At 40.7% G+C, this 11,496-nt stretch overlaps 1 protein-coding gene across 6 annotated transcripts; it reads left to right on the top strand.

The window, feature by feature from the left end:
- The first annotated feature begins 109 nt into the window (after window positions 1-109).
- usp42 (ubiquitin specific peptidase 42) lies at window positions 110-11,495 on the top strand. 6 transcript variants are annotated; one of them, XM_040134894.1, is made up of 19 exons: window positions 110-210; window positions 616-731; window positions 2,420-2,669; window positions 3,424-3,630; window positions 3,808-3,918; window positions 4,153-4,252; window positions 4,981-5,048; window positions 5,156-5,226; window positions 5,377-5,459; window positions 5,559-5,670; window positions 5,810-5,950; window positions 6,405-6,505; window positions 6,880-7,045; window positions 7,177-7,860; window positions 8,006-8,088; window positions 8,327-9,448; window positions 9,855-10,168; window positions 10,276-10,341; window positions 10,489-11,495. In XM_040134894.1, the coding sequence occupies exons 3-18, from the start codon at window positions 2,429-2,431 to the stop codon at window positions 10,335-10,337; spliced, it is 3,666 nt and encodes a 1,221-aa protein (XP_039990828.1). In that variant the 5' UTR covers window positions 110-210; window positions 616-731; window positions 2,420-2,428; the 3' UTR covers window positions 10,338-10,341; window positions 10,489-11,495. The 6 variants fall into 6 exon arrangements, with proteins under 6 accessions (XP_039990828.1, XP_039990832.1, XP_039990827.1 ...); XM_040134898.1 differs by lacking the exon at window positions 110-210 and having other exon boundaries at window positions 614-731; window positions 9,858-10,168; XM_040134893.1 differs by lacking the exon at window positions 110-210 and having other exon boundaries at window positions 614-731.
- Window position 11,496: the final 1 nt, after the last annotated feature.

The raw sequence follows: 11,496 nt of genomic DNA, 5'->3' as shown, positions 1-11,496 counted from the left end.
ATTTATCTTCATTCAGCTGTTCAATAAAATGTATTTCTGCTATGTCTGGTGGGACTTAAAAGAAGCAATCTGTGATTGTTGATCATTTGAGATGTTACTTTGAAAGTAATGCATTTATGACAAATCGACAAGTGACTTATAAGCATAATTGATAATATGTATTCTGATTTCATGCAGCTTCTTGATCCCGAAGAAGAAGCTGCGGACACAGTAAGCCTTCCAGTTTTGACTTAATGGGTACATTTATTTCCATGCTTGGATATTCAAACAAATGCCTTTCTTCTCTGAACTGCGCATGTATTTGGTAATGGTTTAGATGTTGAGTTGCTGGTCACAGAAAATGCACTGTTATATTTTCATAACTAATCTTTTTACAAAGGGTAATTTCATCATAGATATAGTAATCTGTGTTTAAGTCAATCTGGCGGTCTGTTAATAGCCAAATAATTATGGTGGTGACATTTACAGTAAAAGTGTTGGTATAAAGCACATAATGTTGGTTGTACATTATGTACACAAAGGTCAGAGGTGTGTACATGCGACGGATCTTCCCGAAACATGTTCCTCACAGAGAAACGGCCGATGGAGCCAATCAGAGACCTCGTTTCATCGCAGGTACCCGGATGTACACCCGTGGGGCAATTAGCTACGTCATTGTTCACCGCCGGACACCCGCTGGAAATTAGGAATGGATTTACAGCCGCTATTAACGTATTCGTAACAGATTCCAGGTGAGTGTGTTGTTGCTTTTATGATCGCGAGGCAATTTAACTATGCAGCCGCAATATTTTGGTAGGCCTAAGCTGCACAGATTTATTGTAGTATCCTTACACCGGTTTTCTGTCATGTCGGAGAGAGCAGCGCATTGAGCACACTGCCGCCGGTCTCGAGCTCCTCCTTTCTCAGCAAGCTATAGGTCCCGTTACCCAGGCCCACACATTGTAAATATAAATTATTTCGAAGTGGAAGCAGAAAACTGCTCTTGGATATTTATACCAAATGGCTACGTTAATCTTCGACATGTCAAAGAGCATCCATCGTGCCAAACTAGCTAGCAGCATTAGCATCAATATTGCCGCACGAGCGCCACCGCAAGTGGTGTTAGCTGCGTTCGATAGCTGTGTGTTACGTTCGCCGTTTCCATGGTGCTAGTGGCTTCTCAAGTCGAACGCTCTTTGTGAGTCTTTTTTGTTCCAGCCTTTGACAAGGTAGGTTAGGTTCTAGTCGGTGTTCGTCTCCCACAGTTTCTAACAAAGCCTTGATGTGTGTTTTATTGAAGTTTAGCGGCGCTGCGTGTTAAAGGCCTAGCAGACGTCTGTTAGCCAATGTGAGCCAGTCTGCCAGAGCAGGTGGGAGGGAACAGCTGCTGTTGTAAACGTGCTTCCGACCAGGAAATTTCCTTGGTCTGGTTTTTAACTAGTAACGTTCATTGTGTAACTTTTGATAACTAATTTCCATCTTAAATCTCATAAATAGGTCGGTATGAAGATAAGCAAATGGGAAATCAATGCCTTGCTTGTGTTTTCCGACCTTTATTTTGTAGCTAAAGGAAACCTTGCTAAGCGCCCATAAATGGCTGTCACCAAGATCAAAGCAAATTAGTTTTTCGATACAAGGAGAGGCTGTATGACAAATGTGCAACTGGTAACTCATGGATTTAGTCAGTAGATACGTTTGGTAAATCCCATCAGTCAGTTTAGGCTTTTCTCCAGCACCATCCCGTTGTAGTCTCTTGTTCAGTCATAATATACAATGCACAAGGTATAATAACAACGTGGAACCAGAAATCAGTGCTGAGAGATTTCGCTATTTCTAACTGCTGTGGTCACTGATGTTGGTTACTTTGTTATAAAGATTATCTTCCGTACATTATCCGGCCGCTTAGTGTGCCCTCGCAATGTAGGATATTTTTGACACACTGAATAATCTTAGGGTCTTGAGTTTTCCTATTTTTTGTCCCCAAAATAAATGATCAGATTTAATGATGTGTTCTTGACTGTTGTTAACTCAGGGTGATACATAACAGCAAAAATTACTAATTCAAATTTTACAGGGTATTTGACTACACTATGTTGTTAATTATTGATAAATAGGGATATTTTAGCTATGGTTTTAAGTGGTTATAATTTCAATGGAATGTAAATTAGCAAAACGTCGAATGGTCTCTAAGATGAAAAAAAAGATGTGTATAATCCACTGTGTATTTTACTCCTCTAGAACAGGCTAACAAGTTAAGGAAATTGTATTTGTCCCCTTAAATAGTTTGTTTTAAGAACAAGACATTTAAGTTGTCGTGATAAAACACAGGTCTCTGCATCTAAAGCAACTACAGAAATGAGAAACACAAAACTTTGGAATTTATCTGTATTTCCTGTAGCTCCAAAAGTTGTACACTTGTGTGTTTCTGCCCCTCACACAGCAATGAACAATGACCATAGTTGACAGATCTTCAGAAAAGTCTGACCACGAGTCAGTCGGGTGTAAGCGATCCCCCTTCACCAGTGGAGACGTGGGGATGGACGGCAGCTGTTCCAGCAGCTGGGCAGTGGGTCCCACCATGCCCAGTGACTCTCCGAGGCTGAAGGCTCCAGGAGGCTGCCTGGGCCCGACACCTGGAGCCGCCGTCTACAACAGTACTCCCTCCTCCGTGGACCGGCCCAAGGAGCAAGGTAGGAGCAAGCAACAATTACAGTGTGCATGTATTTAAGTTTATACCAACAGTCAGTACTTTGCCACCAATTTTGGTAATGCTGATGTATACTTTTTTAGATCTTGTTACAAATGCTGGTACAAAGCAAAATGGGTTTCTTTTTTTTAGAAATGTTTATCTTAAGATAACTAAGTTGTTTTTACAAAAAAGACCATGTTGCTGATTTCTATTTTCTTTCTGACATTCTCTTGCAAGCAGATTGAGAACTATAATCTGAAAATTTTATACATAAGTAATACAAAGCTGCACAAATGACGTTAAACTTTTTACTACTGTTTCTGTATGAGAGTGTGACACAACTGGTTTTGTGGGTGTTATGTTACTGCTTCCACTCTACTTTCATTCATCCAGTTACATAACTAAGCCAGTTTGGAAGCAGGAGCATGATCAATCATTTGAGGTTGTGACACAATTAGTTTTTTGATGTAAAGAGCAGCAGCCTTGCTTGTTTAGCAGAAATAATAGAGAAAACAAACTCTCTGTCCTGTCGTTTCCTCTTCAGCCTATTTTACAGTCTTACTCAGTAGTCAGAATCACATTATACTATTGATTAGAATGATAGTCATGGCTGTTAGGTCCTGATGCTCCTTTACCATGTGTCAGTATGTACTTACATAAGCAATGTAGCACATATGCAGATACTTGTTGATGTCTTGGAGTTGACAAATACATTGAATCTAATTTTAGTAATGATGTTGCCTCTGTGTTTACAGTGATAAGCAATGGTGACGGAATTGACTTGCCCCAGAAGGTCCTTTTTCCTCCAGAGCGGCTTAACCTGAAGTGGACCCAGGTTCACCGCATTGGTGCAGGCCTGCAGAACATGGGGAACACCTGCTTCCTCAACTCAGCCCTGCAGTGTCTCACCTACACCCCTCCGTTTGCCAACTACATGCTTACACGGGAGCACTCTAAAACATGTAAGTTAGCGTTAAGCGTTTCATGGTGCGTCTTTGCACCAAAGTTATTGTGTAATTGTACAGTCATGCAATATTTATCACATCAGCCTTGGCCACTTTGGTAGTATCTATGAGACGCTTTCTTGTCTGAATCATGCTTTACTCACCAGTGTTTTTGTTGCTCTGTCCGTGCCACAGGTCATGAGCCGGGGTTCTGTATGATGTGCACCATGCAAAATCACATCATTCAGGTTTTTGCCAACTCTGGGAATGTCATTAAGCCCATTGGTGTGCTCAACGAGCTCAAAAGTAAGTGATTGTCTGTAAAGCTAGAACATTGAAGTTTTGCCCTTACACAATCTATTTACCTAAAATGAATGACAGGAGGCGCTGTGTGGCTGTATACCTTTTCATTTTGGAGGGAAATTTTCTAGTGGGAGTTAAGAGTTCAAAATCAGCTGATATTACCATTGTTGTTATTTACCAAGCTTACATGTCTTCCCGGTTTGTTTTTTTTTTGTTCCCCCTCCCCCCGACACACAGGGATAGCAAAGCACTTCCGCTATGGAAGCCAAGAGGATGCCCATGAGTTCCTGAGGTACACAGTGGATGCTATGCAAAAGTCCTGCTTACCTGGAACCAAGTAAGTTTCATCCTAAGCTATGTATGGTATAAGAAATGGATAACACGCAATCATATGTTTACTTGAAAGGTTGACAAATTTTTATGCTTTGGTAGATGATAATTTACTATATTTTGATATAGGTCATGAGCTGAAGTCATACGCATGACATCGAAAGGAAATTTTAATCTAGGTGTTCTGTGGATCCTCTGAACATTCTGCAGAAGCTATACAGGATAAATCCTGCATTAAAAACTCCATGTAATATGTAGAAGTATTTATTATACTGTTGAAATACTGTATGAAATCAGTGTAGAGCCATTGCCAAGAAGGTTATGTACACATATGAAGCCTACATGCATATTTAACTATTACAGCAGGGCATGATTAATAGATACGCTGCTGAACATTGTGGTTCTCAGGGGATTCTTAAAAAATGATTTTAAGAACCTCAAGTGTCAAGACGATTCTTATTCTGTACTAACACATGGCCTCTCATCTAATTACTCTTGCTCTAATTCCTCCCTTTCTCACTCCTGCTCTGTGGGCTGTAATATTTTGTAACTTTTCAGTGCAAAATACTGTAAAGTGATTTTTTTTTTTCTCCTCTGTACCAGTATAGCCAGAAAATATTTGTTTGTTTATCAGATTAATAAGGCAGACAGTGAATTATGTCACTACCCTTATTAGTTGATTTTTTTTTTTTTTTTTTTTTCTTCTTTTCTCCTCATAATATTTATCTTTGACAGATTGGACAGGCAAACACAGGCAACCACTTTCATCCATCAAGTATTTGGCGGGTACCTAAGGTCCAGAGGTAAGTGATTAATTTTATTTTTATTTTTATTTGTTTCTTCAACTTCATATAATGTTTTTATGTTTTACAACTTTTCTAGACTAATAACACTGATATGTCTTTTTCAGTTAAATGTTTAAACTGCAAAGCAGTCTCAGATACATTTGACCCTTTTCTGGATATTACTCTGGAAATTAAGGTAATTAAACAAAGTTCTCAGTCACTTGTGAGTCTGATATGTCTCTATTTTACTGCAAATCTGTACCAAATCAGTTAATTCAGATTTTGTTAAGAATCTTTATAAAAATATCAGACCTCCAAAATAAAAAAATGTTTTCTCTCCATCTAGACGGCTCCCAGCGTCTCCAAGGCTCTGGAGCAGTTTGTTAAGCCAGAGCAGCTGGATGGAGAAAACGCCTACAAATGCACCAAGTAAGTTGTTTGACAAACAAAAGGAACTTAGAAAGGACGATTGTTTATTCATTTATATGTCAATTTGTTGACTAACCACTGAATGTTTGTCCCCCTTAGGTGTAAAAAAATGGTCACGGCCTCAAAGAGATTTACCATCCACCGCAGCTCTAATGTGCTCACCCTCTCACTCAAACGCTTTGCAAACTTCAGTGGAGGCAAAATTACAAAGGTACGTTGAAAGATGTGGACTAACATTTGCAGAGCCATGACATAGCCAAAGATAATCCCCGTCCACTGTAAAATGGTGCCAGTATTACGTGAACATTTGGTAGTGGTTTGATAGTAATCACCTGTTTTGTGGTCAATAGGATGTGAAATATCCAGAGTACTTGGACCTTCGGCCCTTCATGTCTCAGTCCCAGGGAGAGTCCCAGGTCTACGGGCTGTATGCTGTACTGGTCCACTCTGGATTCAGCTGTCATGCTGGACACTACTTCTGCTATATTAAGGTACTGGCACTGCTACAGATCACTGTTGTAATCTATCAGGATACTGCTGCTGCCAAGTGCACATGCACACATTTAACTCTACAACACTCCATCAGCAACTCACTTTAGCAGAGTTGAATGCAGACTTCCTGCAAAGGCCTTTAAGGACTGAGTTCATAACAGAGAAATTACAGAGAATTTTTTTTTTATTCTTTTTTTTTTCCAGGACTTAGTCTGAGTGTATATAAAAACTTGGAAAAGTATATAAACGTAATATTATTCTATTGTAATATGTCTGACAACACATTTATATATGGCGATATTCATACTCAGCATTATACTCAAACTTCTCAACTTTTATAACTATAACAACTTTAATTCTGAAACTGAGAAAAATAAACATTTGAAATACAAGTTGTGCAACTTCGATTGAATCTATTCTGTCAAACCTGCAAACTCTTCTGTTGTTTCATAGGCAAGCAATGGTCAGTGGTATCAGATGAACGACTCCTCTGTGTCTGTCAGTGACATCAGGTCTGTTCTCAACCAGCAAGCCTATGTCCTTTTCTACATCAAGTGAGTAAACATAATTTATCTTTTTTAAAATTCATTTATTATTATTTTTTTTTTATTTAATTAATTAATTAATTTATTATTATTATTTTTTTGGATCATAAGTGAGTGTAGTATTTAACAGAAATGTAATCAAAGTAATGTTTTATTGTATGGTTCTCCCCTCTCACTCAGAAAATGGGAAAATTCAGACACAGAACAATATAGCCTTTAATGTTGTCTTAAACTGTGCCTTTCTAGTGAGACTTACGCTCTGGTTACACACTACTAGACATTTTTCCCGCTTTAAAGGTCTAAAAAGTGCCCAAGTCTTGAAATATTAACCTTGGTCACTTAAATGTTCCCTTTGCTAATGTCCCCTCCTTTTGTGCCATCAGGTCCACTGATGTGAAAAAACCAGGGGACTACAGTCACATGAGCCATAACCCAGGAATCCCTGGTCAGTCTTCTCCACGACCAGTGGTTATACCACGAGTCAACACCACTGTCCACCACAACAACATCGGCTTCATAGGTCCACAGCTTCCCCCACACATGACCAAGGTACTGCAGACATACTTACATCAAACTACTGATGATTAAACATATATTAATGTTATCAATTTAAGTACTTAGCCAGTCTTTGACCTAGACGCTCAAAACATGTTCATGTGTCCTCCTTGTTTCCTCCTCAGAACACTCTCCACGTCAATGGGAATGGATCTCTGAGGGACTATCCCAGTAGCTCCAAGCCCAGCACCAGCAGCAGTGTTGTGGGAAAACCTAGCCATGGACTGGCCTCTTCCTCTTCCATCTCCCACTCAATCAGCCGGCCCACAATGATCCCAGACCACGACAAACGCCAGAAGCTTTCATTCTTCATTGGACAAGGCAAACAGATCCGCCCATCCTCCTCTTCTTCCTCCTTGTCCTCTTACAGCCAGCCGTCCTCTGCCAGCAGCAGCTCCTCCTCTAGCTCTATATCCTCCTCACAGTCTACCTCAGACGTCCACTCAGACGTTCGCTTTGTTCCACGTCAGCTTAACCATGTAAACGGCACGTCTTGCAGTAACGGGGATCACCACACTGGAGGTAATGGAGCATCATTCCTGGTGCCATACAGCCAAGAGTCTTCAGAGGAATCAGACCAGGAGAACAGTGGCACTCTGGATCACAGCTGTTTAGCCAAGTCTCACCTTAATGGAAACAACAGGAAAGGAGATGTCTTTGATAAATCTCCTCAAACCACAAACGGAGAGTCAGGTGTGCACCATAATGGTAACGGATTAAATGGATCAACCTATGACGTCTCTAAATCAGGCCAAAACGGGCACCATTATGGACATCACACAGTCAATGGACACAACACGTCTGAAAAGGTAATTATAAAAAGAAATAAAAATAAAAAGTTATAAAAGTAATTATATACTATGTGTTTTTGTTATCTTTTTATAATATGTTGATTCCTTGCATAACGGTAGGTAGTTTTAAATTAATAATGATGTAATTTATTTTGCCCTTCAGAGCTCTGGGAGTAATCATGGAAGTTTGTCCTTTGTGGCTACCATTGCTGCTAATGGGCTAGATGGTGACCGTAGTCAACCAAGGTAAGGTAGCATTCTAACACTGAGCAGGACAAAGAGTTGAGAGTTGCTGTGCCAACCAGATATTAGAAGTTGAAAAAATCTCTTTGGAGTAGTGACAAGCAAAACCATTGCTTCAGTGTAAAAATGTAGTTATTTGCATTGAAGTTTGTATTGGTTTTCTCACATTCTTGCAGACATTGCACCCTAAAAGTTTGGTATAAAGCATTATTTATGTGCTTGTTTGTTTTGTTTTTTCCAGCAAAGAGGCATGTAATTCAGCCTCATCCCAGGCCAGTTCTTCTCAGAGCATCCATCCTGCTGCCAGTGAAAGCCAACACCTCTCCATTCCTCACACAAGGGCTAAAACTGTATCCGAACCCCTGCCTCAGCACACAGCATCCTCTGCTGTTAGCACTCCACCTACAGCTATTGCTACAAAGACCCATTCTGTCGCTTCTGGAGAGTTTGCTTCCTCTTCTGCACATCATGGCAACCCCGCGGCCTTATCCACCCTGCCAGACTGCTCCCAGAGCACTAGTGGGGCATCTGCAGCTCCACTGAAGGTTAGCATAAGTGGGGATGAAGCCAAGGATCTACCACAGACCAATGGGCCGTCAGCAGGGACTGAAGGACGTACAGATGCTAAGGAGCAGCACCAGTCCAAGCCCAGTTCTAGAGGCAATGAAAGACAATCTTCCCGAGACAGGGAGAGAGACAGACAGCACTCTGACTGGAGCAGAGACAGGGAGAGACACTACAGGGACAGGAGTCAGGAGCGAGAAAGTGACAGTGATCGTCATTGGTACAGACGGGACTATCGAGATCACCGCCACCATCATCGCTCGTACAGGGATCGTTTGCCTCCTCACGATCGATACTACAGGGACTGGGACTCTGAGCGTCGCTATGAGCGGACTGTCCACCACCCTAGGGAGCGCGATCGCGACAGGTGCTCTCACCATTACCACCACTACCACCACCACCGTTCCAGGGAGGATTGGGACTGTGAGCGGAGGGGACACGGTTATTCCTACCGAGAGGAGCCTCACAGTCGCTGGAGGTCGCAGCAGGAGAGTCGGGAATCCCGGTTGATGAAGGACAAGAGCAATGGCAGGGAGAGGAACTATTACCCTTCAAAAGAGGAGACCTCTGTGCCCGCCACAGTGCGAGAAACATCCTCAAAGTCCAAGTGCTCGCCCCCTCGGGCTCCTCTCTCCATGTCTGGATCAGCCCCAAACAGGGAGGATCCAAATTACAAGAGGACTGCCGATAATCTGAGCAAGGAGAGAGACGACAGCCCTGAGGCCCGGCACTCTAAAAAACACAAAAAGAGCAAGAAAAAGAAAAAGTCAAAAGATAAAGACAGACACCGCGAGAGCGGGTGAGTGATACTATTGACAATCGATCAGTTGTTTTATCAATTTTTACAGTAATACTAGTGGAAAAAATCCTTACCATTCTCTGGCTTCAGCTGCTAAATTATACGGTTTTGCAGCTTTTCCTTGTCATATAACAGAAAACTTTGTATTTTTGGGTTTTGAACTTTTAGTCAAGAAAACCAGACATTTGAAGATGTCACCTCAGGCTCTGTTATTCTGATGGCATTTTTTCACTTTTTCTTGATATTTTATTTTGGTATTTTGTAGGCTAAATGATTAATCGGTAATGAAAGTAACTGAGTTGTAGCCCTGCGTTATTTCCCTTTAGCTGATGACGAAGCCTGATATGTTAAGTTTTGGATTTAAATCGTGGATTAATAATCATGACGTGTTTTCTGTTTCCCCTAGAAGTTCCGACGTGGATTCAGACAGAGCCACTGAAATGAAAAAGAAAAAGAAGAAAAACAGGAGGGAACGGGACAGTGAAGCCGAGCAGCACAGTCCAGGAGCCGCTCAGAGCCATAAGAACAGAAGCAGTGAGGAAAGGGAAAGCCGCAAGCGATGTTACTATGACGTCAAGGACGCTAAACATGACAATGGCTTTTCGCCAGAAAAACGCCGGCGCACGTGCTACTCTGATGGCAGCAGTGACCATCTCCCCCTCTCCCATCACACCTCACCCACCAACGGTTCAGCTCACCGCCATCTCAATGGATATACAGGTATTGCAGGTGTTTCGCATTCAAAGTATTTCACAATAATTACCACACTGCTGAATTAAATGCTGCTGTGGAACTTGTCAGTTTAAAGTGATGATCCTGTTTTGTAGGAAATGGTTACGGCCGAACCAATGGCGACCTCCACGGATTCTCCAGTGGCCTGAAACACTGACTCTGTGAGTGGGCCTCCTTTTTAATGATCATCACAGTATGCTCTAGTACAGTCAGTGCTAATAAACAGTAGGAACTCTCATATAGGCAAAAATGTTTGAGCTCATAGCTCTGCAAACAGATTATATGAAGGACTTTTCATCTCGTTTCAGACACAACACCATTTTAACAACAGCAGAGGAATGACATCAACAACATTTTGATATGGTGCTTGTTCAGTGGGAATATATTGTATTTTTAGCACAATTAAAGTGTTTTAAAATGTTCAGAAATCTTTTTTTAAGGCGTTGATTTATTTGCCGTAATTCTCCTAACTAATGGTTAAAAAAAAAAAACTGTCACCTTGTTGAACATTTATTATGAAAAATATTAATATATACTTGTATGAACACAAACAAAGCCTGGAGCTTAAACATCTCAACTGCTGCTCAGTGGAACTCAGGACTTGAAAACTTGTTAACATCCATCACGGATATCCACCTGTTTCAAATAAGAATGAAAAGGGAAACTGCCTGAGAGAATAACTGTAAGGCATCATATTGACTGCAAGTTCAAGATGTCACCATATCTACAGAGCTGCAATGTTTTTGAGTTTTTTCTTTGATCCCACTGGGAGCGGACAAACTAAAGGAGGGAGTGATTCATGAATGAGCAGACGAGTGCAGTGGTGGGAACAAGGCTTTGCTGACTGATACCTCCACTTTAACCCTGGACAGACTTGAGGACATTTCTCAGTTTTTTTTTTTTTTCTTCCTTTTTTTGTTAATTTCAAATTTGCTCTGAAGCCTAAGATTCACTCTCTGTAATTTTTAAACTTTTTCACAAGATGTGGGGATTTTTCTCTACATCATGGCGCTCTCTCCTCACACATTCTTTTTCTTTCAAATGTTCAAAAAGAAAAGCATCAAAAATTTGTTATCATGGCTGTGGACCATTTGTGTTTGCTTTTTAATGAAAAATACAGTTTTTGTCTTCTAGCATCATAAAATACTGTGAATTTAATTTTGAACTGTACTATCAGTTACTTTTTATATGTAAAAATCCTGTATCAGGATTATCGGTAGATGTTTTATTGTCTTGCTTTGTTTTTAGAAAAATGTGTTAATTTCGACCATATTCTATGGACAAAACTCAGTAAATGGGTATGGGTTTTTTTTTTT

This window comes from Xiphias gladius, chromosome 9 (genome assembly GCF_016859285.1).
Source record: "Xiphias gladius isolate SHS-SW01 ecotype Sanya breed wild chromosome 9, ASM1685928v1, whole genome shotgun sequence".
NCBI classification, from domain to species: Eukaryota; Metazoa; Chordata; class Actinopteri; order Istiophoriformes; family Xiphiidae; genus Xiphias; species Xiphias gladius.
This window is presented reverse-complemented; position numbering and strand designations above follow the sequence as displayed.